At 45.4% G+C, this 23,600-nt stretch overlaps 2 protein-coding genes across 3 annotated transcripts; one reads left to right on the forward strand and one right to left on the reverse strand.

Annotated features, from left to right (window-relative positions):
• Positions 1–5,919: 5,919 nt before the first annotated feature.
• Positions 5,920–20,251, reverse strand: LOC107077716 (endothelial cell-specific chemotaxis regulator). Its single transcript, XM_015350001.2, has 11 exons — positions 19,932–20,251; positions 16,605–16,670; positions 15,900–16,169; positions 14,771–14,842; positions 13,957–14,079; positions 12,855–12,977; positions 11,124–11,219; positions 9,532–9,565; positions 8,584–8,654; positions 7,260–7,351; positions 5,920–6,821 (listed from the first exon to the last, which is right to left on the reverse strand). Exons 1-11 carry the CDS (start codon positions 20,083–20,085, stop codon positions 6,813–6,815), a joined length of 1,110 nt encoding a protein of 369 aa, XP_015205487.2. The 5' UTR covers positions 20,086–20,251; the 3' UTR covers positions 5,920–6,812.
• Positions 20,252–20,560: 309 nt separating this feature from the next.
• On the forward strand, positions 20,561–23,493 carry LOC107077692 (uncharacterized protein C10orf105-like). Of its 2 annotated transcripts, none has more exons than XR_001478687.2 (2): positions 20,561–21,273; positions 22,425–22,541. XR_001478687.2 is itself a non-coding variant. In XM_069195366.1 (2 exons), the coding sequence occupies exon 2, from the start codon at positions 23,038–23,040 to the stop codon at positions 23,431–23,433; it is 396 nt and encodes a 131-aa protein (XP_069051467.1). In that variant the 5' UTR covers positions 20,561–21,273; positions 22,727–23,037; the 3' UTR covers positions 23,434–23,493. The 2 variants fall into 2 exon arrangements, 1 of the variants encoding a protein (XP_069051467.1); XM_069195366.1 differs by lacking the exon at positions 22,425–22,541 and adding an exon at positions 22,727–23,493.
• The last annotated feature ends 107 nt before the right edge of the window (positions 23,494–23,600 follow it).

Consider the following 23,600-nt stretch of genomic DNA (forward strand, 5'->3'; position numbering starts at 1 on the left):
CTCAAGAAGAGTGAGGCTTGATTGCTGTGATATTTGCAGTCTGCCCTCCCTGTTTTTGGAGGATACAAAGCCAGTCCTACAGAGTTTCAGCTGTTTTCAGGTTTCTGACTCTATACTGTGTATACTGGACTTCATAGGAACTGTAGTGGCTCATGTTCTCTTGTAAATCTGTTCCAGTGGAAATCTCCCTACGGTATCTCATACAAGGAAACTGGCCTGGAGTTGGAGTCTCTTCTCGTGTTTTTCGCCTGTTTCGTCTAGACACCGTGAAACAGCCTGAATCACCAGCCAGGTGTCGAATGCATGACTAAGCACTGTTGTTTTAAACTGTTGGAAAAACCCTTCTTCCTTAAACACACCTTTTCAGACTAACAGGAAGATACAATGAAGATCAAATGACCTGAGCTGCCTGGAGACCAGCCCTGTGTCGATCTGCTTGCTTACTGGTGTCAGCAGGGGCATGTGGCACATAAGCATGTCGCTCAGAGTGGAGTTTTCAATCACTTTAAGGATTTTTTCAGTTCAGGCTTTATGATCGTTTGGGGGAAGTGTGCTTTGTAGTACAATCCAATAGAACGATACAACAATCCAACAAGGAAACTGGCATCACCAATGGAGAAGACAGTACAACAGTGTTATGAGAGAGAAAAGAGTCATTTGACATTGTTTGAAAGAGATGAAACAGTTCCTGAGTTTTCACTAATAGTAAAATATTAAAGGTAGAATTGCAGGTTTACAGATCTGCCGTAAGCGTTGTCCTTCCAAACTACTAGGCTGCTTTCCCCTCGTTTTCTGGACAGGCTGCGAGGATGAGGACACCCAGAGGTCTTGGTTGAAAACCAAGGAATACAAACCTTAAGTACCATTTCTGTGTACTTGCCTGGGTGTACTGTACTGGTGAGAGTATATTGACCTTGCCTCAGTATACTGTACTGGTGTGAGTATATGGACCTTGCCTCAGTATACTGTACTGGTGTGAGTATATGGACCTTGCCTCAGTATACTGTACTGGTGTGAGTATATGGACCTTGCCTCAGTATACTGTACTGGTGAGAGTATATGGGCCTTGCCTGGGTGTACTGTACTGGTGAGAGTGTGCTGTCAGTACCCTGGGCCTCCTGTGACTGATGCAACTCACTGCCCTGGTTTTGTCAGCGGGTGACGATCCTCAGCCCTGCTGATAGTCACGCTGCAGCCGAGGCAGAGCGCTCGCGAACCGGGTGCAGCACATGATGGCTGCCTGTTTCCTGGTCCTTCTTCTCTCTGGAAGATTCCTCTAAACTCCTGACGACTGGGTCCCCCAGACGTTGAGCCGCAGCTCCGGAGACACAACCTCTGGGAGGGGGGGTCACACCTTAGGGTTACCAAACGTCCGGACATCCCAGCCGACAGCATGTGCTCTTGAGTGAATGCTCAGACACGGGAACCCCAGATTTGAATAGATACCGGTGCAGGAATCACCAGGAATGGAGTATCTTCTTCCATGAATGTTCAAATACCAGAACCATAGATCTGACACTAAATCTGACAGCCATGCCCACACCACAATGTCCTCCTTCCTGATTTCTGAAATACAGTAGCCCTGTCACACGTCTCACGCACATGTATAAACACAAGACAGTGCACACACACACAAGTCTGCTGCGACCAGGTGTGAGAGCTGCCCCTGTCTCTGGCAGTGCTGGGCTTGCGGGAGCTGTAGGGTGACCCACAGGGATTTACACCTCCACAGCACTGTCCCACGGAGCTTAAATCCCTATTTCTAACGATAGACTCGGCTATCTTTGTCATTGAAGATCCCAGCATCTGGCCCGGCTGTTTCCTCCAGAGGAGCTGCCGGTTGTTGCCATGTGCCCACTGCTCATCGCCCCCTTTTCAGTCTTCAGCTCTCCTGCGCCTCACAGCTTTCCTCTTGTGACCCTGGAGCCTCACTGGCCTGAGACGACAACACAGGAAAGCCGTTACCCTATTCTCCTGGAAGAAGACAGAGCCGCTCAGACACGTCGCGCCCTCGGCCGGTGGCAGGGGGCGAGTGGGTTCCTGCCTGACGGGGGAGCAGGCTGTCCGGCTGTGGAGCTCACAGAGAGGCCTGCACCGCGCCGCGCGCCCGCCCGAGCAAGCCAGCGTCTGCGCCGGCTCCCTCCCATGACTCAGGAGAGTGACGGGGAGGCCCAAGGTGATCAATGTGACACATTTCACGTACCAGGAGCCCGGCTGCCCTGACGCCTCACGGCATTTTTTGCGGTGTTTTGCTCAACAACACGTTGGCCAGCTAAAACTGGTATTAACACTGTCTCAGCTGACAGCTGCTTGTTTCACGTTTGTCTTCCCACAACTCAGTAACTTGAACCCGAGCAGGCCGCGCCTCTTTCCTGTAAAGATGAAATAAGAATAAAACTATTCACTTGATTTCCAAGGTTAGCATGTCCGTACATAAATCTACATCTTAAAGTGTTAAAAGCGTCTTGTTGTATTTTATACCACAAGATTTATAAATGTTATCAGTATGATAAAAAAATGAAAATTAAGAACATAGAAAATTAGAAATGAGAGGGGCTGTTTGGGACATTCAGGACATAAGTGTTTTCAATAGTTAGGTTATTATAATTATTTTGGAGCCAGTAGAATTGTAGACCTCAAGTGTGAGTGGAAAATATTTTTAATTGCCCATTTCTGGAATTCGTTTGAGGTTACTCCTTGACGTACACTTTGGAAATTGCACAGAAAAATATTTTGACTTCCCACTATTGCTTCAGGTAACCGAATAAGAATCCTTATTTAAAATATTACTTTGGTACCATAGTTACCAAGAGTGCCAGAGTGCCAGGGAAGTCAGCTGACATAAAAAAAGCACCGCGTTCCTGTTGTGTGAGAAAACATCAATCACCCGAAGCCCCGCCCTTGCTCATGCCGATCATGAGATAGCTACCTGAGGGCTGAAAACACGAGCAGCAGGAATGTGTTCGACCTGACTTGTCTGTGAGGGATCTGTGCATTCCCATCAGTGTGCTCATGCGCCCCGAGCTCGAGAGCTTGACTCATTGCATACTCTTCACCAAGAGTCCTTTCACCTTTTCACGCCCACCAGGGACGTGCAGTTGCATGGAAAAAGCACAGAAAAAACCTGCATGCATGAACATAAGTGACAAATGCAGGTTTAATGAAGGAACTTCACCTGGTCCTCTGAGCATTTTCATAACAAGCACCTTTCAGGAACATGTTTAAAAGATATATACAGTATTTATATCTGCAGAAATAGCACTAAAATAAAAATCTAAAAGCTAATGTGACACATTTGCCCACCAGTTACTGGTTCTTTGAGAACTTGCAGTGCTAAAGAGATATTAACATTCTTCCAAGATATTCTTCAGTTATTAGAAGTCTCCTTTTGCCACAGGAGTTTCATTGTGTAGCTTTTTTAATTAGCTTTAAAATTAAAAGCACAGTCTTAATGATTGTTTTAGTTCAGTACATAAATGCTGGAACTTTACTGTAACAGCAGCAACAAAGCCCCTTTGTAGAGAACCGGTTCGCTATGGGGTTACATCAGCTCTTTTCAAAAACCCCTTCGCCTGAGGCTATTGCAACTTAGGAAAAATAAACCCAAGTTTGTGAGGAAGAGGGATAAAAATAAATTAGCAGAATGAGAGACATATTCTGAAAAGCCGTTATCAATACAGTAGAGTACATTGACACAATTCTAGCACAGCTAAGGGTACAAGAGCAGGTTGCAGAAACATTCCTAACCAGCCCCATCAGATCAGAGGTCAATAACACAGCAAGCAGACTTATCAGACCTGTATCGTTGATCAGGTTTAGACCTAGAAAAGACCTTTAAAGACTGCAGATGCAGAAATTAAAGTAAGCATGCCTCGGTGTTTCTGAACTCGTCCAAATTAAAATTATAGTTAATTTTAAAATAAAGTCAAATGTCACTGGCAGCAGGGAAGCTCACATCAAAGGTTAACGTTGAACCAGAAATCCCAATGGTGTTAAATCAGGAATCTTAATGTAAGAAAAGAGTTTCTGTATCCCTGAGCTTTTACATCTGTTGTCCGTCTTTGATCTTTGGCTGAAACAGGGATTAACCACCCAGGTGAAATCCACAGTCCAGGAATTCGGGCTCGTAGCCAGTCTGCTAAGTGTTCGCTCAGGGTGGGGTGAGAGCCGCTAGATCTGGGTCTGACACAGGGAGGATAAGACTGCTGGCCTCTGCTCTGCTTGTTTTCCGGGTTTATATCGGCAGGAAAAAAAGATGTTGGACAAGTACCACAGATGCGTGTAAAGCACTGAACAGAAGCAAAATCTCAACATTTTCCAATGGCAAACTGTAACAGTAACAGTTGTACTCTTCCCAGGCCTGTCCGGCGTGCTCCTTCAGAGAGCAGCAGACAGCTCCACAGTCCGGACCCCTGGATTTCCCCGTGCACACCGGAAGTCTTGGCTGCTCCGGCGTCCCTCTCCTCGGGTGAGTGCTAGCTCTTCAGCAGGGATCAGCTTGGATATGCTGGCAGCTAGGAGGAGGGTTTGCTCTCTCCTGATTGCCAGGTGTTATGTTCTTTGCATTCCCAGTTTTCACCATTTGCTGTATCCGTTAGTTTCGACAGGGTGTCGATTATACATTTGCACCAATCTTCAAAGTATCAGGTGGCAACAAACATCACTTGGCAGTGTTGAATAGTGTTCTTGTGTTGAACAGTTAGACATTGTGTCTTTTCTGTACTGTACCTAACACAAACCACTCTGTTGCAAGGAGCCTGCAGTGCTGAGCTCAGCTGACATGCAACCAGCCAATTCCAAATGAATAAATACATTTAAAATTTTCCCATCTCATTACTTCCTTGTTCTGCTTCAGACTTTGCCCAGATGAGGAGATGGGATTAACAGGACTTTAACTTTCCAGGCCGCTCATGACTGTCTGGCCCATCAGACAGACCTGTTTGCCAACAGAACAAAACTTGCAGCGATTGTGCAATGTACCTGTTCAGTTTGAGGGTTGATTTTATCAGTAATAGCTTGACAAATAATACAGCCTGAATATACAAAGGCACAATATTTTGTATTGTGGACATATAGATATTTACAAATGTGTTATATGTACTTTTTTTGGCAGACAGAGTAACGTGACTGTCTCATCAAAAATTTCTGCAAAGAGAGAGCTTTACATAATTCTGTTAGGACTGACTATAACACATTGTCTATCTAGTAGATTTGCATATCTACATTATCTGGCACTTTAATTGGAATACTATTACTTGCAGCAGTTCTGTCTCTTTCTGTGTTGTCTGTGCTGGGTTTTGTCCAGACCTTTGAGGAAAGAATTTGGGTATCATGGGCAGAATTTGAGTTTTGCTCTGAGACTTTTGAGTGGTGTAAGTGAAGACAGCAGCCTGTATACTGAGGAAGCAATCAGCAGTGTCACGGTCTGTGTTTACTGAAAAGAGATGAAGAGCTGGACAGAGAAGCAAAGACACTCACAATCCAGGAAGAGCTGATGCTCACCCTATTAGCCCCCAAATAAAATTTGAAAAATCATTAATGACTACTTGTTTGTTTGCACATCCCATTTTGCTTGTACGCTTTTTTATCATTCTTTTAAGGAATCTGAACAATTTTAATTCCAGTGAACGTGTCTTTTTCAGGGCGATCTTTAAGGCACGTCACTCACAGAGCGGTGCCCTTGGACGATCACATACTGCTCCTGTGTCGCACTGACAGCGAGAATCCTCTGGGTGTCTAAATCACTCCCACTTACTCCCCAGGACATGACCTCACGAGCTCTGGAAGCACAGGGCACGCTGTTCTCCTGGCCTTGTCGTGTCTTCCCTAAGGCCAAGGGCAAAGCCAGCTCAGGGCTGCAAAGACAGGCAGTTAATTGCTTCCTAAATCACTAACACCAACACACCCAGGAGGGGAATCAATTAGGCCGGTAATTCGTTGAATGAGGTGCTCAAGAGCTCGGTGTCTGTGCAGCTCACCTGCAGGCGGGGTGCAGAGCAGTGACAGCAGAGACTGCAGCCCATTGCTAAAGCTTGCCTGCAGAGCTATGTGCTCTAGTGCAGGGGCTCCCCAGCCCGGCCCGGGGATCCCCACACTCACTGGGTCGCATTCCAGCTGAGCTCTTTACATCGATCGATAACATTTTTGATTGAACAATTTCCTTGACTGCAATCCAAGTGACAAGTTTTTTTTTCTGATCATAAACCTGAAGATCTTACGTTACTCAGACATTACAATAGTTGGAAGCCATGTGTAGGAATCAACAGAGTTGTCATTAACCTTGAGAGTTCAATTATATGGCTGAGAGCCCAGGGGGAAGGAAAACCAGGATCAGGATTGGGAACGGCTGCCCCTGTACACAGGTGCCCACTCCAGTCCTGCAGGGCCACAATCCAGCAGGTTTTAGGTCTGTTCAAACAAGACTTCATGGAAAAAAAACAGCTGAAGATGAAAGTGTTGCCCAGTGTAGCTAATGATCAGCTGGACCTGCTCATCAACAGCAGAGTGGAACCACTGCCCAGAGACACTGTGGCCCCAGGACTGCAGCTCTGGAAGAGGGAAAACCTCAGCTTCAGCCCCTAACAAGAGCAGAAGCAGCAGCTACAGCCTGAGTCCGCATGGAGTCACTCCACAGTGAGGACACAGTTCACTTTCACAAAGTGCCATCTCGCACAAGAGCCTCCTGCACCACAACACTCGCTAAGTGCAAAACAAACCGACAAACAAACAAACAGACAAACAAATGAGAAGAATATTTTTTCCTTCATGTAGCTTAAATATCCAGTCTGCTCCCAAAGTGCTGATCTGCTCTTTTACACCATCTGTAAGAGACACAAGGACATGAGAAATCTGGTGCTAACTGCTTTTTTCCACCCATCCAGAAAACCGGTTATTCCCGGAAACACAGGGCACCAGGCGGGACTACACCTGGACAGGATGCAAGCTCACGGCAGAGACACACACACACACACACAACCATAACCACAACCACAACCACAACCACAACCACAACTGAGTCACACCAGTTAACGTGGGAGGAAACCGGAGCACCAGGTATCAAACACACATGGGCACGGGGAGCACAAACTCCACACAGAAGGTCCCACATGTCGGAATCAACCTCAGGACCCAAGAGCTGTGAGACAGCAGGGCTAGGAATCATACAGGATACTAAAGGGGCCTCAGAAAAAAGAAGGTGAAGAGAGACGATATTTTCTAGTGTTAATGCTAAAGAGTGAATAAAGGCTGCCACGGTCTACCTTGCTATTGTGCAGATCAGAGCCGGGTTCTCCATCAGGGCCGTTCTCCAGGGCTGTGCTGTGAATGGAGGAGATCCGTGGAGAGTCGGTGTCTGCACGCGGGTCACAGAGGAGATCCAACATCAGTTTTCTGAGCTTTGAGCACAATGTCTAACTGCACAACTTGTGAGACAGGCCAGTTTGGCATTTATGGTAGCACCAAACAGAAACCTGTAGCAAGTTCAATTGACATACAGCAGAAAAAGAAAGATTTTACTGTTGTTGTGTTACAAAATGTGTCACATATCTTATTCCTGCTGTTTAAGTAGATCATTATCTTTAGAATCAGTGTCTTTTATCTGTAGACATGGTTCATTTCAGAAATCAGAATGTCACTGTATTCACTCAGATCATTACTGATCAGAAATATCAAGAAAAATCAGCATCATGTCAGTCTAGGAGCTGCAGATTGCACTTTATAGACATATCTATAAACACATTAACACTGATGGATCCACTAATGATGCATTAATACGTGACATTTTAAATAATCAAGCCATTAACAATTAGTAGGCTAGTTCCTTATAAGTTAATTATATATCTTCTCTCTGTATAATACAGATGAGAACGGAATATAAATGGAATTTGAAACCTAGAATCCCAGAAGCGATACTGAAAAAAATCTACGGATCCCCTTCCAAATTTCAGAGTCAGAACTGCTGTCTGTTCTACCGGCACTGTTTTGCACTGTGAAGCATTTATTTCTAGACAGACAGGACTGCTTGCAGCTGGAGGCCATCCCAGAAAATCTGACGACATGGGACCTGGACTGCTGGTGGGTCAGGAGTGTGATGTCGAGGGCAGAGCCCCGGGCTGCAGGCAGGACACCGCTGCTGTGTCTGTCAACAAACACTTTCTTCATCATGGGTCTCCAGTCTTCACTGACAAAGACACTCTGTTCTCAATGGCCGTAGCTCGTTAGATAACGGTTTAAATCGTTCACCGTCAAAGGTCTCCTGGCTCATCTAGGCTCCATCGTCAACGTGTGACATGCACGGCTTTGGGTCTTCTGGGCCTGAAGTACAGAGTCAGGCTTAACTGCCAGAGGCCCAGATCCCAACAGTGAAAAGAAGGAGGAAAAAGAGCCTGGGATTCAGGGATTATACTGTTCCCCTGCATGCCCTCCGGCTCGTTCCCGAGGTGCAGAGAAGAGCTGATTATCGCACGGTGCCGGGCGACCAGACCACAGCGAGGGGGCCGTGCTCCTGGCTCTGGGAGGCAGCGTGGGACTCGGGGCCGAGACAGGGACCTTGCTCTGATACATCAAGTAAAAGAGCTGCTGTACCTGTCTCCGTGTTTATTGTCTTCATGGAGACCAGTGTGATGCTCTCTTTCTCCCCGTTGACTGTAATGTTGCTAGAAGTAAAGAAAAAAGCAAGTCACACACAGAAGACACCGGTCGCCCTGGTCCAGGAGGAACACTGCGCCTTCTGTTTTGTAATCACAAGCTAATCGGCTTCAGTTTTCTGTTTGTGAAAGACTGTATCTGTAAATTTGCTTTCAGCTCTTAAAAGGTCAGGCTGGATTTGTAGTGGTTGTAAATTGTACTGGTAATTCCCCCAGTCTCTGATTTTCAGCGCTTCCCTCACTGAAGTGTGTTGCACCTGAAACACAACCAATTGACAAACCCACCTCTGCAGAAATCCACCTCTGTCTAATACAGGATCACTCCCAATGTGGGTGTAATGCAGGGACACTCCCACTGTGGGTTTGTCTAATGCCGAGTAACTCCCACTGTGGGTGTATCTAATGCAGAGTCACTCCCACTGTGGGTGTGTCTGATTTACAGGGTAACTCCCACTGTGGGTGTGTCTGATTTACAGGGTAACTCCCACTGTGGGTGTGTCTGATTACAGGGTAACTCCCACTGTGGGTGTGTCTGATTACAGGGTCACTCCTACTGTGGATGTATCTGATACATGATCACTCCAACTGTGGGTGTCTCATGTTCAGGGTCATCCTCACTGGGGGTGTGTCTAATACAGGACCATCCCCACTGGGGGTGTGTCTAATATAGGACCATCCCCACTTGTTATTGAGGACTGAAGTTGTTGATGCTAGAAGCAGGATGAACTAGGGGGTTTTGACACTCACACTGAAGAAACTAGTCAAAACTATGAACAAGCAAGCAGATCAAATAAGTCGTTAGTCAGCACTCTGTAGTGCCCAGCTGGACTGAAATCCACAGGATGCACACAACCAAATGTTTTTCCAGAGAAATCAGACCCCATACCTCTCAGACACGACTGAGTCTCCACTCTTCTTGCCTTTCAAAATTAAAAACAAGCATGTTAGAGCAAGTTGCTTTAATATCCTGAAGTGCATGTGATACTGACTAGAGAATGCTAGCATGAAAAACTGGAAGTGAATTAAAACAAAATGTCCTGAATGGATGGCACAACCCATCATCATTTCCTGTCATTTATTTTCTTAGGTATTTTGCAGCCTGTTGTCTGTGTTCAGGTGCTTTTCCATTTTTCCTACTGCTTGTTTTTTGCATCTGCTGTTCAGTGCAATAATTTAAAAAACAGAGAGCAGTTAACACAGGAAGGAGACTGAAAAAAAACAAACAATGAAGAGAATCTTAATAATCCCCAAAGATCAGGTGTCCTGTGTAACTGAAGCACAGTTCCACAATCCTCTTTTTGAGGTCTTGAGGGAATGAAGGTCATCGTGAAAAACAAAGATATCATCTTGTAAGAACAGTTTTGAAGCTTTGAAAAACACGACTTTATCACCATGGCTGCTTAACCCACATTCTGACAAGTGTTTAAACACAAACTGTAAATTCTGAGTCTGCTGCACTCATTTCCAAGATCACATGCTTGCGGCCTGGCTGTAGGTATCCTTGAGGCCTGTTGCATGTCTGACACCTATGGAGAGCCAAATTCTTATTCAGTGGTATCTCGAAACGTGTGCCCTGTGATGGAATAGGGTCCTATCCCGGCTGTACCCTGCCTTGTGTCTGGTTCTTGCTGGGATAGGCTCTGGCTCTCCTGCAATCCATATCCCAAAATGCATTTAAAGAAATTTTTAAGTATTTGAAGTCATTGGAATGGAAGTACCCACTAGCATTCATGAAGAAATACCAAGCCACAGACATCAGGCTGGCACCTTGAGAATGAGTGCAGAGGGTCTAGAAACGTCTCACAGTGCAAGCAATGAAAAGGAAAACGACAGAGGCGATGTGGACAGTACTAGAGCAACGTGTGGCCAGATACTGTACGGTGCTGTGTTTCTCAGAGCTCTTGCCCTGGCTGAGGCTGCTCCTGAGAGGTACAGTATGCTTTCACCCCACCAGCACGTTCTGACCCTTATCACTGCAAACACCTGGAACATCACAACACTGCTCACTCCTGGAATACACTGGGAACTTATATGAACTTATAATAAAGATCAGAATTAATCCTTCTGCTTTCAATAATCACTTGGTTGGGGTTGTATAATTTAATATGTAAATAAACATCTGATTAAACAATGACATATTTTTGTTAAGCCTTCTAAAAGCTTTTGCTGGAAGAGGAAATGAACTGCAGTCGGCAGTAATGCAACATCAGTAAAAATGAAACACAGATTAAATGTATTTGTTTCCCAGGGAACTGCACGAGCAAGATGAGATTTAGCTTTAAGGACTCAATGTGTCTTTGTCTGACGTTCATCGTCAGGCTGAGGCCCTATGAGGGACATCTTCATCTCAGCTTCTGTCATCCTCACTCAGCTTTTCTAATGCAGCGACTGCGGCGAGTTCAGGCCAGGAGCCTTCAGACAGCTGTGTGGCACAACAGTGAGCCAGGTTTTCTGTCCCTCACCAGATCCCCACAATACCTTCGTCCCTGGAGCCCCTGCACCTCCCACGCAGATTGACAGCAGTGACTAATACCACCATGACGATGATGAGGATGAGGATGAAGCTCATCACTCCTGAAATGAAAGGGACTCCTTTGTGTAAAATATGTCTGACTTCACATGCACGCACGCACACACACACACATTCTCTTCTTTTTCTCATAATCAAAGGTCAAAGCTGCACAGGACCTGTCTGCTCAGGATGTGGGGGTCTGTGGTTATTATTCCCATTCCTGCTGAACCATTAACTCTTCAGGCTTTTAATTCTATCTCACCACCACCTCAGCCCTTTACCCTCAGTTTTAAGATTTGCCAGTGCTTTTCCTTTTAACTGACTTCTCCCAGTGAGAAATTAGCACCAGGGCTCTGACAGCAGCAGAAGCAGTGAAGACACTGTTTCCACCTCCTCAGGCATGTGCACAGATAGGTGATCCTCTTTTCAGACTGTGAGCCAACAGCACCTCCAGGAGGCAACAGGCAGCACACAGAGAACACAGCTGAGGGCCAAACAAAGAGGCTGGGAATTATCAACGAGGGCGCACAGCTGTGTTCTCTTCTGGCCTCTAGCCAGCACTGACTTGTGAACTATGATAGTAATAATTGCTTTCTGGACACTCCACTCAAAGCGCTTTACAGGTAATGGGGATCCCCTCCACCAGCACCAGTGTGCAGCTCCACCTGGATGATGCATCAGCAGCCATAGTGCGCCAGTACACTCACCACACACCAGTTCACAGTGGGGAGGAGAGCAGAGTGATGGAGCCAGTTCAGAGATGGGGGTTATTAGGAGGCCATGATGGGTAAAGGCCAGGGGGAAATTCGGCCAGGACGCCAGGTCACACCCCTCCTCTTTTTGAGACATTTCCTGGGATATTTAATGACCTCATCCAAAGGACGGTGCCTTTTTCCAGTATAGTGTCCCCATCACTATACTGGGGCATTATAGCCTGCTGGCCCCACTAACACCTCTTCCAGCAGCAACCTTAGTTTTTCCCAGGAGGTCACCTATCCAGGTACTGACCAGGCTCACACCTGCATAGCTTCAGTGGGCTGCCAGTTGTGAGCTGCAGGGTGATATGGCTGCCAGCCTAACTAAAACGAGAACTGTTCTAGTGACTGAACCCTTCTGTAGTGTGAAGTTCAGCCATTGGACTTGTCTAAAGCCAAGGACACAAGAATAGAGGCACAAGCACAGAGGCCCCCTGTCCACCACCAGGTGGTGCTGTTTAGCAATAAGAGGAGGAAGCCCCAGTTATCAGCTTTAACCCATGCAGCCACACATGTGCAATGTAGAAATTTAATTAATTTTGTCCTGCAGCATATTACTTTGTTAATGAAAAGGACAAGAATCCTCCAATCATGGTTGTGGCTCCAAAGCCAGGGTCATTTTGACTCACAGTGCTAGAGCTAAACCCACAAAATTGCATCTTGAGTTCCAAGACATTCATTAGAAAACTGTAGCGCATCACTATATGACAAACATATGTTCCTGTATTTCCAGTCACATAACACTCCAACAATCAGAAACGAGATTGACAACTGGAGGTACCCCAATGTCTGAACACAGTTGTTCTGTGTCTGAGCGCTCTTACAAATCATCGATGATGCTTTTATTTCAGCAAATCAGTTTGATTGCTTATCTGCTGTAAGATCAGTTTCAGGGAACTGTGTTAGAGTTCAAATACAGACTCTGCATCTGATCTATGTTACCAAAGGCCAGCATGGACAGGCTGCTTGAGGGCTCCTTCACTGCAGATGTGGAATCCTGCCCTCTGGGTGTTTCACTCCCAAACATCGTCGGGAAAGTGGTAAGTCCAGAGATTCCTGTTAAATCTGCAATAAAAGAAACATCATCACTGATACCTTCCTTAGGCTACTCTTCATATGAAATCAGTGACATCTAAAACCTTTAAATGCATTTGGGTCTTATTTTTGAAACAGGTTGACAAATGACAATTAGAGGCTTGGTCTCCGCCCACCAGACTGTGATATTAGCCAATTCATTTACATCTTTACATTTAAATTTTAAAAAAGTCTCTATTAATTGTTTTCCCTAGGTAAGCCAATTAAGAATACCTTCTCATTTACAATGACTGCGAACATGTTTACAAATGAGATGAGATGAGATGAATTGCTATTCACATTGGAGTGATGACTCTGCAGTGCACATGTGTTTCTTTGACAATATTTGGAACTTTCTTTGGACTAGTGTTTGTGTTTAAATAGAAATGTTAGGAGGAGAATGTTATTCATCCATCCTTTTTCTAAATGCTTCGTCCAATTCAGCATCGCAGAGGAGCTGGAGCCTATCCCAGCAAGCAAAGGGCACAAGGCAGGACACACCCTGGATGGGACACCAGTCTATTGAAGGACGGGGAAGGCTTGTTAGTCAGTTTTTAGTACGTCACCAAACTTGGGATATTTCATTGTTCCTTAGGAAGACCCTTTCTATACTTTCTTCCATTAAAGGAGCAGAACAGAGAGTCACGGAACTGCCTGGTGGTGGCAGAGTCCCAGCTCTGAATCACTGTCACTTGTCATCAAGCCATTGGCAGCTGTCTGTGCGGTGTGAAGTACTAACAGCACCACACCAGCGAGCACAATGCTGACAGCTTCCTGATTTAACTAAGGTACCCGCTCAGAGGCTCCACGCAGTGAACTCGCGTAGCCCTGCACAGCCAGGGAAACCTGGAGAACACGTTCAATAACAGGAAAGGCAGACGATACAGACGGCCATTGCAGTTGCCGTTGGGTTCACTGCCAAGGAAATGACAAGCCTTATCAGCAGCCATGCGATTACAAAGGAAATCACCTCCTCCCGCTGAAGTGGCTCTGTTTAATGTAGGTTTTGCCACCCCTGCAGCTGAAGTGCTTCTTGGAGATAACGAACCCATTGATGTTGTTGCTTCACTCCTGGAATTTCCTGGAATTTTGGCTGCAGTCAGAAGAAAACAGAGGAGATTTCAGAAGCGCAGAAAGCCTCTTGTGTGCCTTTCAAAGGCACAAAACCTGCACTGTCCAGACCTATCTGCACCTCTGGAGGTGAACAGGTGTCAAACAGTAGAGCTGCGTCACCCCAGAAGGACAATGGGAAGCTTGAACCTGCTCAGTCTTGTCTGCTTATTGAGGCAGAATCTGCTTTTCGTATTTCGTCTCGTTCTGGGTCTTGTGAAGGACAGCAGACACTTCAGTGTTTGCCATGGACTCCTGCCACACACAGCACACAACACAAGAGCACTATGGCTTTACTAAACTATGTGCATCAACTTAAAAATGTTAGAGTAAGTCTGTTAAGCGTAGGCTGATGGTAATATAATCATGCTGCTGTGCGATGGAAGTACTGTTTGTGTGTCCTCAGAAAGAGGGGATTAGACCAACACTGAGGACAACATAATATAGAGGACAGACTGGAACTGGCCCAGATCGGAACACAGTCGCCACACAGAGAGGACGTCGGTTTCACTTGCATGAGACATCTGTGGCTAGAACAGGGGTGGTCGACCTTGGTACCTTGATTCCAGGCCATTGCCACTCTTCAATGATCAAAGTGATGAGGAACTGGGCTAATTAAGCAAGAGGCAGATGTACGAGAAGGAAGGAGGAGTAGTGCTCAGACCAGCCAGTACCGTTCGATGTGTGTGGGCTGGCTTCTCTCACTGTAGGTGTTGCTACAGGTCCTGAGGTTCCACTGCCCCGACCTGCAGAGAGAAAAGGACAATGGAAAAGTTTTTTTTTCTGGACATTAATTTGCTGCACATGGCGAAAAAAAACAAGAAGCTTCCTGTGAGCAGGCAGCTGAAATTACATTTGTGTCTGGAATTAAATGAGAAAACCCCGCACAATGCACTAGTTCATCACATTACAAGAAATAAACTGCTGCACCGGAGGTGTCCTTGAGTCTGAAGGAGTGCCCTGTTCTCAAAAGATAAAAGAACTGTTCTTTTACTCCTAATGGAGTCGATTCTGAAAGGTCCCGATACAAGTATACAAGAGGCTTCTTTCAAGAAACAGCAGGATGAGATCCTGGGATCAATTAACTACTAGTGACGATGGGCCTAATGGCCTCCCCCTGTTTGTAAATGTTCTTAGGTTGTTATGTATTCATTAATCATTATGTACTTCATCACAACCAATTCAGCCCAATGCGTGTGAGTGTGACCCCAGGTGAGAATCCTGGTCACAGTCAGCTAAAGCCAAATCTCAGATGGTCTGTGCCTCCGAGGCCGATCTTTCATCTCTGCAGAGCTCCTTCCAATAAACAGCAGGAGCTTTGTACAGCAGCACCCAGGCTGAGCTGCTCGTGACAGCCACGCTGAGGGGGAAACTGGGGGACTCCCAGCACACCGAGACACTCCCAGCTCCAGCAGAGCAGGGACAGCTGTGCACAGCCCCAGTCCCAGCTAGCTAACGGGATTCGAACCCTGGTTTGAGTCTGTGATGTCATCCTGACATGTGTCCTACAGGGCTTGATCTGAGCGAACACATTTACTGGCCAAGCCCATAGCTAGAGGTGTCCGTGGATGTTCAGTACGAGGTTATTATTATAAAATGTCACAACAGAGCAGCTCCAACAAACTCATGGGAGATATTTTTCCTTCATTACCTCTTCTCTTTATTATTAATCCCTTAACTTTGTTCTAAAGTTAGGACTTTTCATCTGGTAATTAATTCTCACCAGTTTAAGTGCATTACTGGTAACATCCCTATAGGTAACCTTGCCATAGAAAAACTGATAAACAAGAAAGAGTGCTGTACCTTGAGTTAGTGCAGGTGCAAAAGTCACAGATGTATTACCAGGTGTTGACGCTGATGTTGACATCACTGACAGATTTCCAGATGTTGAAGCAGATGTTGAGGTCACAGACCGATTTCCAGATGTTGAAGTTGATGTTGTGGTCACAGACAGATTCCCAGATGTTGACGCAGATGTTGAGGTAACAGACAGATTCCCAGGTGTTGATGGGTGCAATGAGATCATTTCTGGTGTTGAGGCCACAGGACGCCCGCGTGTTGTCTGTGTTGTCACTGCACAAAGAATCATGGGAGATCCAACTCTAGACGAGTTCTTCTCAACAGCCTTCAGTGCCAGTGTCTTCAGAATAAATGCCACACCTGACCAAACTCCGGGCCATCGTTAAATGCCTTGGTCCATGTAAAATGGCTCAGTCATACAGTAGTTTGGGTGTATATATAAAGGATTAATAGGTATCCTAATAATAACTTTCATTTGAAAGTTACATATCATCACAGGAAGTTAATAAAGCCTAAGATTTATAGATATTCATTGAGATTTATAAATTCGATTTTTTTCTTCTTCCGTTCTTATTAAATTATCAGAAGAAATCACTGATTTGTTCTTGAGCTGTTCAACAGAATCTTTGTGAGTAAATTGTAACAGTCAAATCAACAAAGACATTAGCAAATCTCTTCTTTCAGAAGAGTGATTGACACATACTGTACCTGCTCTGGAAATGTTACTACTGGAGCTTCCTGCATCCACTGGACCCTCAAGACTGGAGGGTTGACCTGAAAATACAGCCACTCATTATATAATGGGTCACAATATAAGGGCAGAAGTACAACTATCAGAGCAATGTCTGCTTCCTGGTAAGGGATCTCATGTATTGAACCTCAAATCCCAGTAAAAGCTGCTCATACAGTATCTGCAAATTTGTATAATTACTGTATTACTGGTATTCCTCCTGTTATTGATTTACAGAACAGACAAAGCCCAGATGACTGTGAATGATGAAAAAAAGTTTGTAGGGGCTCATCCTGAAAAGCATGCAACTTCTCTTCTGAAAGCTTATCTTTGTGAATTTATCATAGCTATTTGCAGGATTTTGTAGTGACATTGTCCTGTTATCTTTGGCATTTTGTCTTGATTACAGTGGACTGGTAAAGCTGTTCCGGAAGAATGGTTATGATGCAGAAACCTGTCTTACTCATAGATTGGTCTAACAAGCCATATGGAAGATCTTGTGTTAAGCCCACAGGGAACTACAGCAAAAGTGAGGCAGAACCACAGCAAAACCGCAATACTGCTGCAATCCATGTGCCTAGTGAAACTTTCACAAAGGCAGGTCTCTCAGATTCTGGCAGTTTCAGTTTTTAGGTTTTGCTTGAGACACTGGTTGTCTACAGTAAGCAGCAGCTCAAGGGTGTGTCAGCTAAAAGTAGCCATTAGCTGCAAAATGGAAAGTAACAAAGATATCTCCCAGAGACAAACACGATACAGTGTAGGAGCAGCGGCCAACTTCTAATCTGAGCATATACCAATGATGCCTTAAACCAGGGGTTTTAACATGTGGGGCACGCCCCCTTCATTAAAATGAGAAAGAATAAAACAACGGCAGTAAACATGTTGCTTCAGGGGTTAATAGCAATTCATTAGTCATCCACTAGAGGGGGGTGTTGCAATCTGGAATAGACTTGCCGTCTATTCTCATTGGTAAAGGCTAAAGCAGAGTTGAGACTTTGCATACAACCGGCTCCTCTATCACATGTTAATGGGGGGGGGGGGCGCATGTCAAAAAAGGTAGAACAATGCTTACATAGTTCTCAAGCAGATAACCTCAGCTGACTCACTCTGTAAATTCAGAGAGGAACAAGGAAATGCAGTATTTCATTTTTCTTTCCCTATTAGGATTGAATAAGGAAAGATTGATGCCATTTCCTTTTTCCTTCCTGAATCCTGCTGGGCTGGTCCTGGTGGTTAAGATGACCTGAAGGTGAGAGGCCTCCTGCTCTCAGGCAGGTGTAGCAGGTGTTCTCTCGGAGCTCTCTCGGAGCTCATGGTGAGCTCTCAACAATCTCGCTTTGCTACCTTGTTCTGACACTTTGGGAAATATTTTTGGATCTCAGCGGATTCTCTTGCTCCATCTGCTTTTCTCAAAGGCCAGAATCTCCCTGGAGTTGCTTTTCTTCCTGTTAGCTTTGGCTACATCTGTGACATGCTTCTTCTGTCCTGCTCTGGTACAGCTACCTTGGTCAAGCTGGGAGAAAAGAACCTTCTTTGGCTGCCAGGGCTCTGACATTGAGACAATATGACCAATCCAGCAGAGATGATAGTGGATGATCACAGCTTCAGTGTCGCTTCTCAGGACAGACCTCACTGATGTTGGCCCATCTTTCCTCTCAATGATAGGTAAAGTCTTCCCCCAAACAGCACTGCTTTGACTCCAGTCCTTTAAATGTCTGTGTTTAAATTGTCTGTATTTCAGCCCTGCACTGTAAAGTAGGAATGATGACTGCATGGTAAAACCATCAGTTTCGTTTCACTTTTGATGTCATGGTGGCCAAAGACTGCACTTTGACATTTCAGGTGCTGCTGGATTTCTCAGCCTTCTTTAAAAGATCTCTCCCGACATCTGAGAAGTCACGCCTCTGGATGGGGCTATCCAAGGAAGACTGATGAGGAAGACTACGGTTGTGGGGAAATGGGAGTGAGTGGCAGAGAAGAGATCCTCAGTTTAATATTTCACCTCAAGGAGGGCATCTCCTGCATCTCAGTGCTGTCACCTCAACCAAACATTTGTCTAGTGAGAATTTCAGGATTTCAGGTTGCAAAATGAGGGATATACAGTAATTGTTGTTTCTAAATTGATCACAATTCCCTGAAATCTAAAATGGTCACCACCCAACCAGATGTGACACAGAGATTGCACAAAAATCAAGGGCAGAATTATACAGTACTTATAATTTAATATTTAGGAGCATACAGTATATGTACAAGATAAACAACAGCAATAAAGTTTGAACAAACTATTGAAACTACTGCACAATCAGTAAAACAAACTGCTGTAAATGAGCCCAGTTTACTTTGAAACTAGTAAAACAAACAATGTCTCATGTAGTCAGAATCTCTCTATTACAGCAGTTCCTGTAACCTCTTTCCACCTTCATGGAATAAAACTGTAGTCTGAATAATAAAAATTATTCTGAGCTCCTGGAAACCTGTCTCAACCAGGACAAACAAAGAGGATTTGCTACTAGCAACAGAATGCTGTCTTTACTAGAAATCTAAATGTTTCAGGTAGTAAAACAGAAAAAAAACTTTAAGGAGAGTAAATAAGAATACAAGTTAATAGAATACAAAATGTAAAAACGGCAGGTGTGGGTAAGTCCCGGAGGAATGGATGAATTGTATACCACCCTTTTTCAAGTCAACAGAAGAGAAGATGTTTTCTTTAATCCTACAAACATAACCAATTGGATTTTCAGCAGTTTGTGATTTTTTTCCCCTGAAAAACATCCTATAAATGCACACTACAAGCTGACAAGTGATGATAGAGCAAGCAATATCACCAAAATATAAACATTTTTTTTTCATTTTTAACCGGATAACAGAACTCTTTAAATGCTTCCAAAGGCTACCCTGGCGAGCTACCCTGACAGGCAGTCCAATTAACCAGACGTGAGTATTCTCCCAGAGAGGTAAGAAACTGTAGCTCTGAAAATCCCACATCAGTGTGGACTATCTGACCCTGGGGGCTTAGAAACAGGACAGCTCGTTGTCTATATATATCTATATTACGTCTAAAGCAGGAGCCTAAAGTTCCATCCTCATTGAACTAGGCTACTAAACTGTCCTCGGCCTGGTGTACATACAACCGCAAGACATCTCCCCAGAACTCTGCCTCATCTCTTTGTATCAGAAAGCAGCTTTCCTCCGAAACTGTCCTCCCCTCCTTGTCTGTCAGAGCCTTTCTGGGCTGGGCCTGGTCCAGCTGCAGAGACAGCCAGGCACAGACCCCCGCGCCCCCGGAGGCGCAACGCGCACCCTACCTTTCGCGCCGTGGGAGAGGAATATCCACAGGAGGACGAAGACGCGCAGAGCCATCCCTCTGTCCAGCGCGGTGCAGCAGGACTCCGCGAGCAGTGGCAGCCAGCAGTGCCCAGCCCGGAGGAGGGAGAGGTGGGAGCGCGGCAGCCTTCTCATTATAACAGCGCTTCCTGCTGAAGAATGGGAGGAAGCAGATGGAAAGCTTTTGGGAAAAACTCTGGGAGAATGTTATTCATCCACTGTTGTGATTCAGCTGGGTGTGAGACAGTTCCTCAGAAAGCTAAAAGGCTCAAAAAACGCACAGCCTGACAGAAATGCGTTTCTATAAACGGCTGGTCAAAAGACCGAGAGAAACCGCATAAAACAGCCTGGAAGCAAATACTTTGAATCTTTTCTACGGTTCACATGAAGGAATCTAGTAGCGCAAACATGTGAAAAAGTGATGAAGACACTATTAATAGGACAAATGTATTCTGTCTGGGCTCTACAGAGCGCTGAGGGAAACACAAAGAACAAACTGTGCTGTGTCAAAGTACCTTAATGAACATAAACAACCCCGCTGTCTGGAGGTTATTCCAAAACATCTTTACCATTTCTTTTCAGTAGTAAATTTGTAAAAAAGGTTGTTTTTTTTGCGAGTTCCTCATAAGAGGACCTTAAAAAGAAAAGAAAAGAACTTGGTGGGGTGGAGGTGGGATGTTAAAGACGTGTGTGAGGGAGAGAGGGATCACGTACAGTATTAGGAGAGGAAATGACATCAGGAGTGATTGCTGTTTACTGACAGCCGACTCTGATTGAGCTTGGCTGTTGTCATCCCTCACGAACTTTCGTTACAAAGTCCATCTAAAAAGAGGCTATTCTAAATAACCTATTTTCACATAGAATTCATTCATTAGGCAGGGTTTTAGCTTGAAGGAACAGTGGGGATGTGGGAGGATACAGGAATGATGCAGGATGGCTGAGATCTGGTAGCAGTTCTATCTCTGGAAACGACAGCCCATCCACAGAAGCCACATGGGTTCGGACCCACAGGGCCCGCAGGAGGACAGAGAGAGATAAAGAGCTCTAGACTGCTGCTCTGGGCCTTTTGTTTTCTGTGGGCCACTGCTCTACACCCAGTGACTGTTATCTGGAGATTAAGGCTTTATTGTGAGCACAGCTGCCAGAAAATAATGTAGAGATTCTGAGCAAATCTGTTCACTAATTCCTAGCGTGTCTAAAGCAAGCACAGTGTAGGGGGGCAGAGAGATTGAGATTGTTTTCCTCCAAGTGATGTTGTGTTGTGGATGGAGCCCCAGCATATTGATAACGAACAGCTCTCCAAGTGGTTCCCTCAGTCCGCAGGTAAGGAGATTCATTTCTTAATGGTTAAAGAAGGTCAGAGCTTCAAAATATGTTTGATGTGTATTCGCTTTTAAGTCCCAACTCTGGGAACTGCTTTCAAATTTATCTTGTAAGAAGAGCTGAGAAATGCAAAATTCTTTTCACCACCAAACAGAACAAGCTGTTTCAGCAGCTGCTCAAAGCTTCTGTATATGGTCAAATGTGCATTGCATTTATTAAATGATTCAAATAAATGTATTCTGATAAGCTTGTAATCTTACAATCATCACCATAATATCTAAAGGCAAATAATCAAATTAAACAAAACCTGCAACACAAATCGAATATGATTTGGATATAGGACAAATTAATTAACGAATGAGTCTAGAAAAACATCTCACAGAATGAAGAAGCACAAAATTAAAAATAAGAATAAACAATAAACCCCCTCTGAGTGGGAGTGTGGCCAGGTTAGTGCCAGGACTCGCAGACTGTGGGACGTCTCGGAGACTCTGGAGATCTGCTCCCAGCATCTCAGCAGTGCCTTTATATCAGTGTGTCTAGAATGGGGATATTTGGTTTTAGTATACTATACAATATCACAAGAATCTGGAAGAGTGTTTAGACTGTATATATATTGAAAAAAACACATTAACATCCAATCACTCTCTAAATACTTTTACATATTCCTCTCAGGTTCTGTTTGAGGGCATATGTCTGACAGAGATGAACCGCTCCTCTGGTATTAACTTAGGATTCCATTGCTCAAAGACAAAGCACAGCATCGTCTTGAACAGCTTCTGCTTGCAAACATGCTGGGCATTTCCACTCAAATAATCCTGGCATTTCTGCACAGCATTCCTACATTCAGGAACTACACACAAAGCATATTCAAATTCCGAGTCAGCTAGAGAGCAGCCAGTACAGACACATTAGCACTAAGAACTGAGCCATTGGAAACCAGTACAGACAGCTGTGTCTCCACAAACACAGGAAAAAAACACTTGTCCTTTCAGCACAGTCCAGACAAGGCACTAATAATTGGGATTCCACAGACCTGAGGGGACCCCTGCTTTTATAGCAGGTATTGTTTCGGCTGCAGTGTGAACTTTCAGCTCTTTTCTCTAATTGTTTCACACCAGAGTGGCTCATCTTTATTCATTTCCTTCCAGAGTGCCTGTTTGTCACAGGCCCGGTGTCACAACTTCCTGTGCTGGTGCAACGCATTGTTCCAGTTCAGCACATCTGCTCAGTGCTGGTTCTGACACTCGTCTGGGCTGTATTGACACATACAGTATGTTTTCAAAAAAGTGATTTCAAAATTCATAACAGGATATTATACTGTACGTGTATAATATATTCTATGTGATACTATTATATGTGTAAATAAAACAATTATATGTGTAAATGCTTCAGTCCGCTTTCAATTTCCCATTTGCTAATAAAGCTGTATTTTTCATGTTACATATTGCAGGATTTGGAAACATTTTTTTCACAGAAATAAATTCCACAGCTTCCAGGAAGACATTTCCTCTAGAATGAAGAAATTCTGCTAGTTTAACACTTCAAACTGGAGCCCCGAGGAGAGGAAAGCACTGCTCCCACTTACAGCCCTTATAAACTACACGTGCCTCAGCGCTAGGAAGCCTGTCCAGGAGTGTGAACAGGTCTGCATCGAAACTGGCCCTGGAGCCTCTTCCTCAGGCAGGGCATGCTGCCACGAGGTCAGCCTGGCACGGCACTCTGAGAGGTCATCAGCGCTGTGAGGCCTCCAGGAGAGCAGGAATGGACACCTTGACTCCCAGCCCCGGCCTGCCCCCCAGCCTGACCCCCGGCCTGCGCTCAGACCCCCCAGCGGGGCCGGTGACCCCGGACGCTCTGCTGGTCCTCACTGCCATCGTGGTCGCGTTCGTGCTGCTGGCGGTGGCCATCGTCCTGCTGGTCAGCTGCGGCCCCCGGCTGCAGGAGACCCGCCTCAGGGGGCGCCGGGAGCCCCTCCCACAGGACCTAGAGGCCCCCGGCGCCCCCCAGCTCACCCTGTGGCAGAGGCTGGGCTCCCTCAGGAAGTCTCTCCAGCCAGCGCGGCGCAGGGAGGGGCGGGCCAGGACACCGTGCCTCTGCAAGTTCCACCAGCAGGGCGGCAGCCAAGAGCCCCACGTGATCGAGGCCACCTACCTGTAGGGCTTGGAGCAGACTCGGCTCCAGCCTGGACTGAATGTACAAGATCCTGGCCGGGAAATTTACTCATTTACTCAATTTACTTCAGAACAGGGTAACGGTCCGTGATTCTGTGCAATAGTTTACATTGTCTGTCAACAGGTAAAAACAGTGTTTCTGCTTACTGCAGC

The sequence above is a fragment of the Lepisosteus oculatus genome, chromosome 11 (assembly GCF_040954835.1).
Source record: "Lepisosteus oculatus isolate fLepOcu1 chromosome 11, fLepOcu1.hap2, whole genome shotgun sequence".
NCBI lineage: Eukaryota > Metazoa > Chordata > Actinopteri > Semionotiformes > Lepisosteidae > Lepisosteus > Lepisosteus oculatus.

Bases quoted from the DNA above. Each gene is read 5' to 3' on its own strand.
- LOC107077716 (XM_015350001.2), bottom strand. From the start codon at position 20,085: ATGAGAAGGCTGCCGCGCTCCCACCTCTCCCTCCTCCGGGCTGGGCAC. The intron at 14,843-15,899 runs GTACAGCACTCT...TTCTCTCTGCAG, and splicing joins TGCACCTGCACTAACTCAAG to GTCGGGGCAGTGGAACCTCA. The intron at 8,655-9,531 runs GTATGGGGTCTG...CTTTACTTCTAG, and splicing joins GACTCAGTCGTGTCTGAGAG to CAACATTACAGTCAACGGGG.
- LOC107077692 (XM_069195366.1), top strand. From the start codon at position 23,038: ATGGACACCTTGACTCCCAGCCCCGGCCTGCCCCCCAGCCTGACCCCC.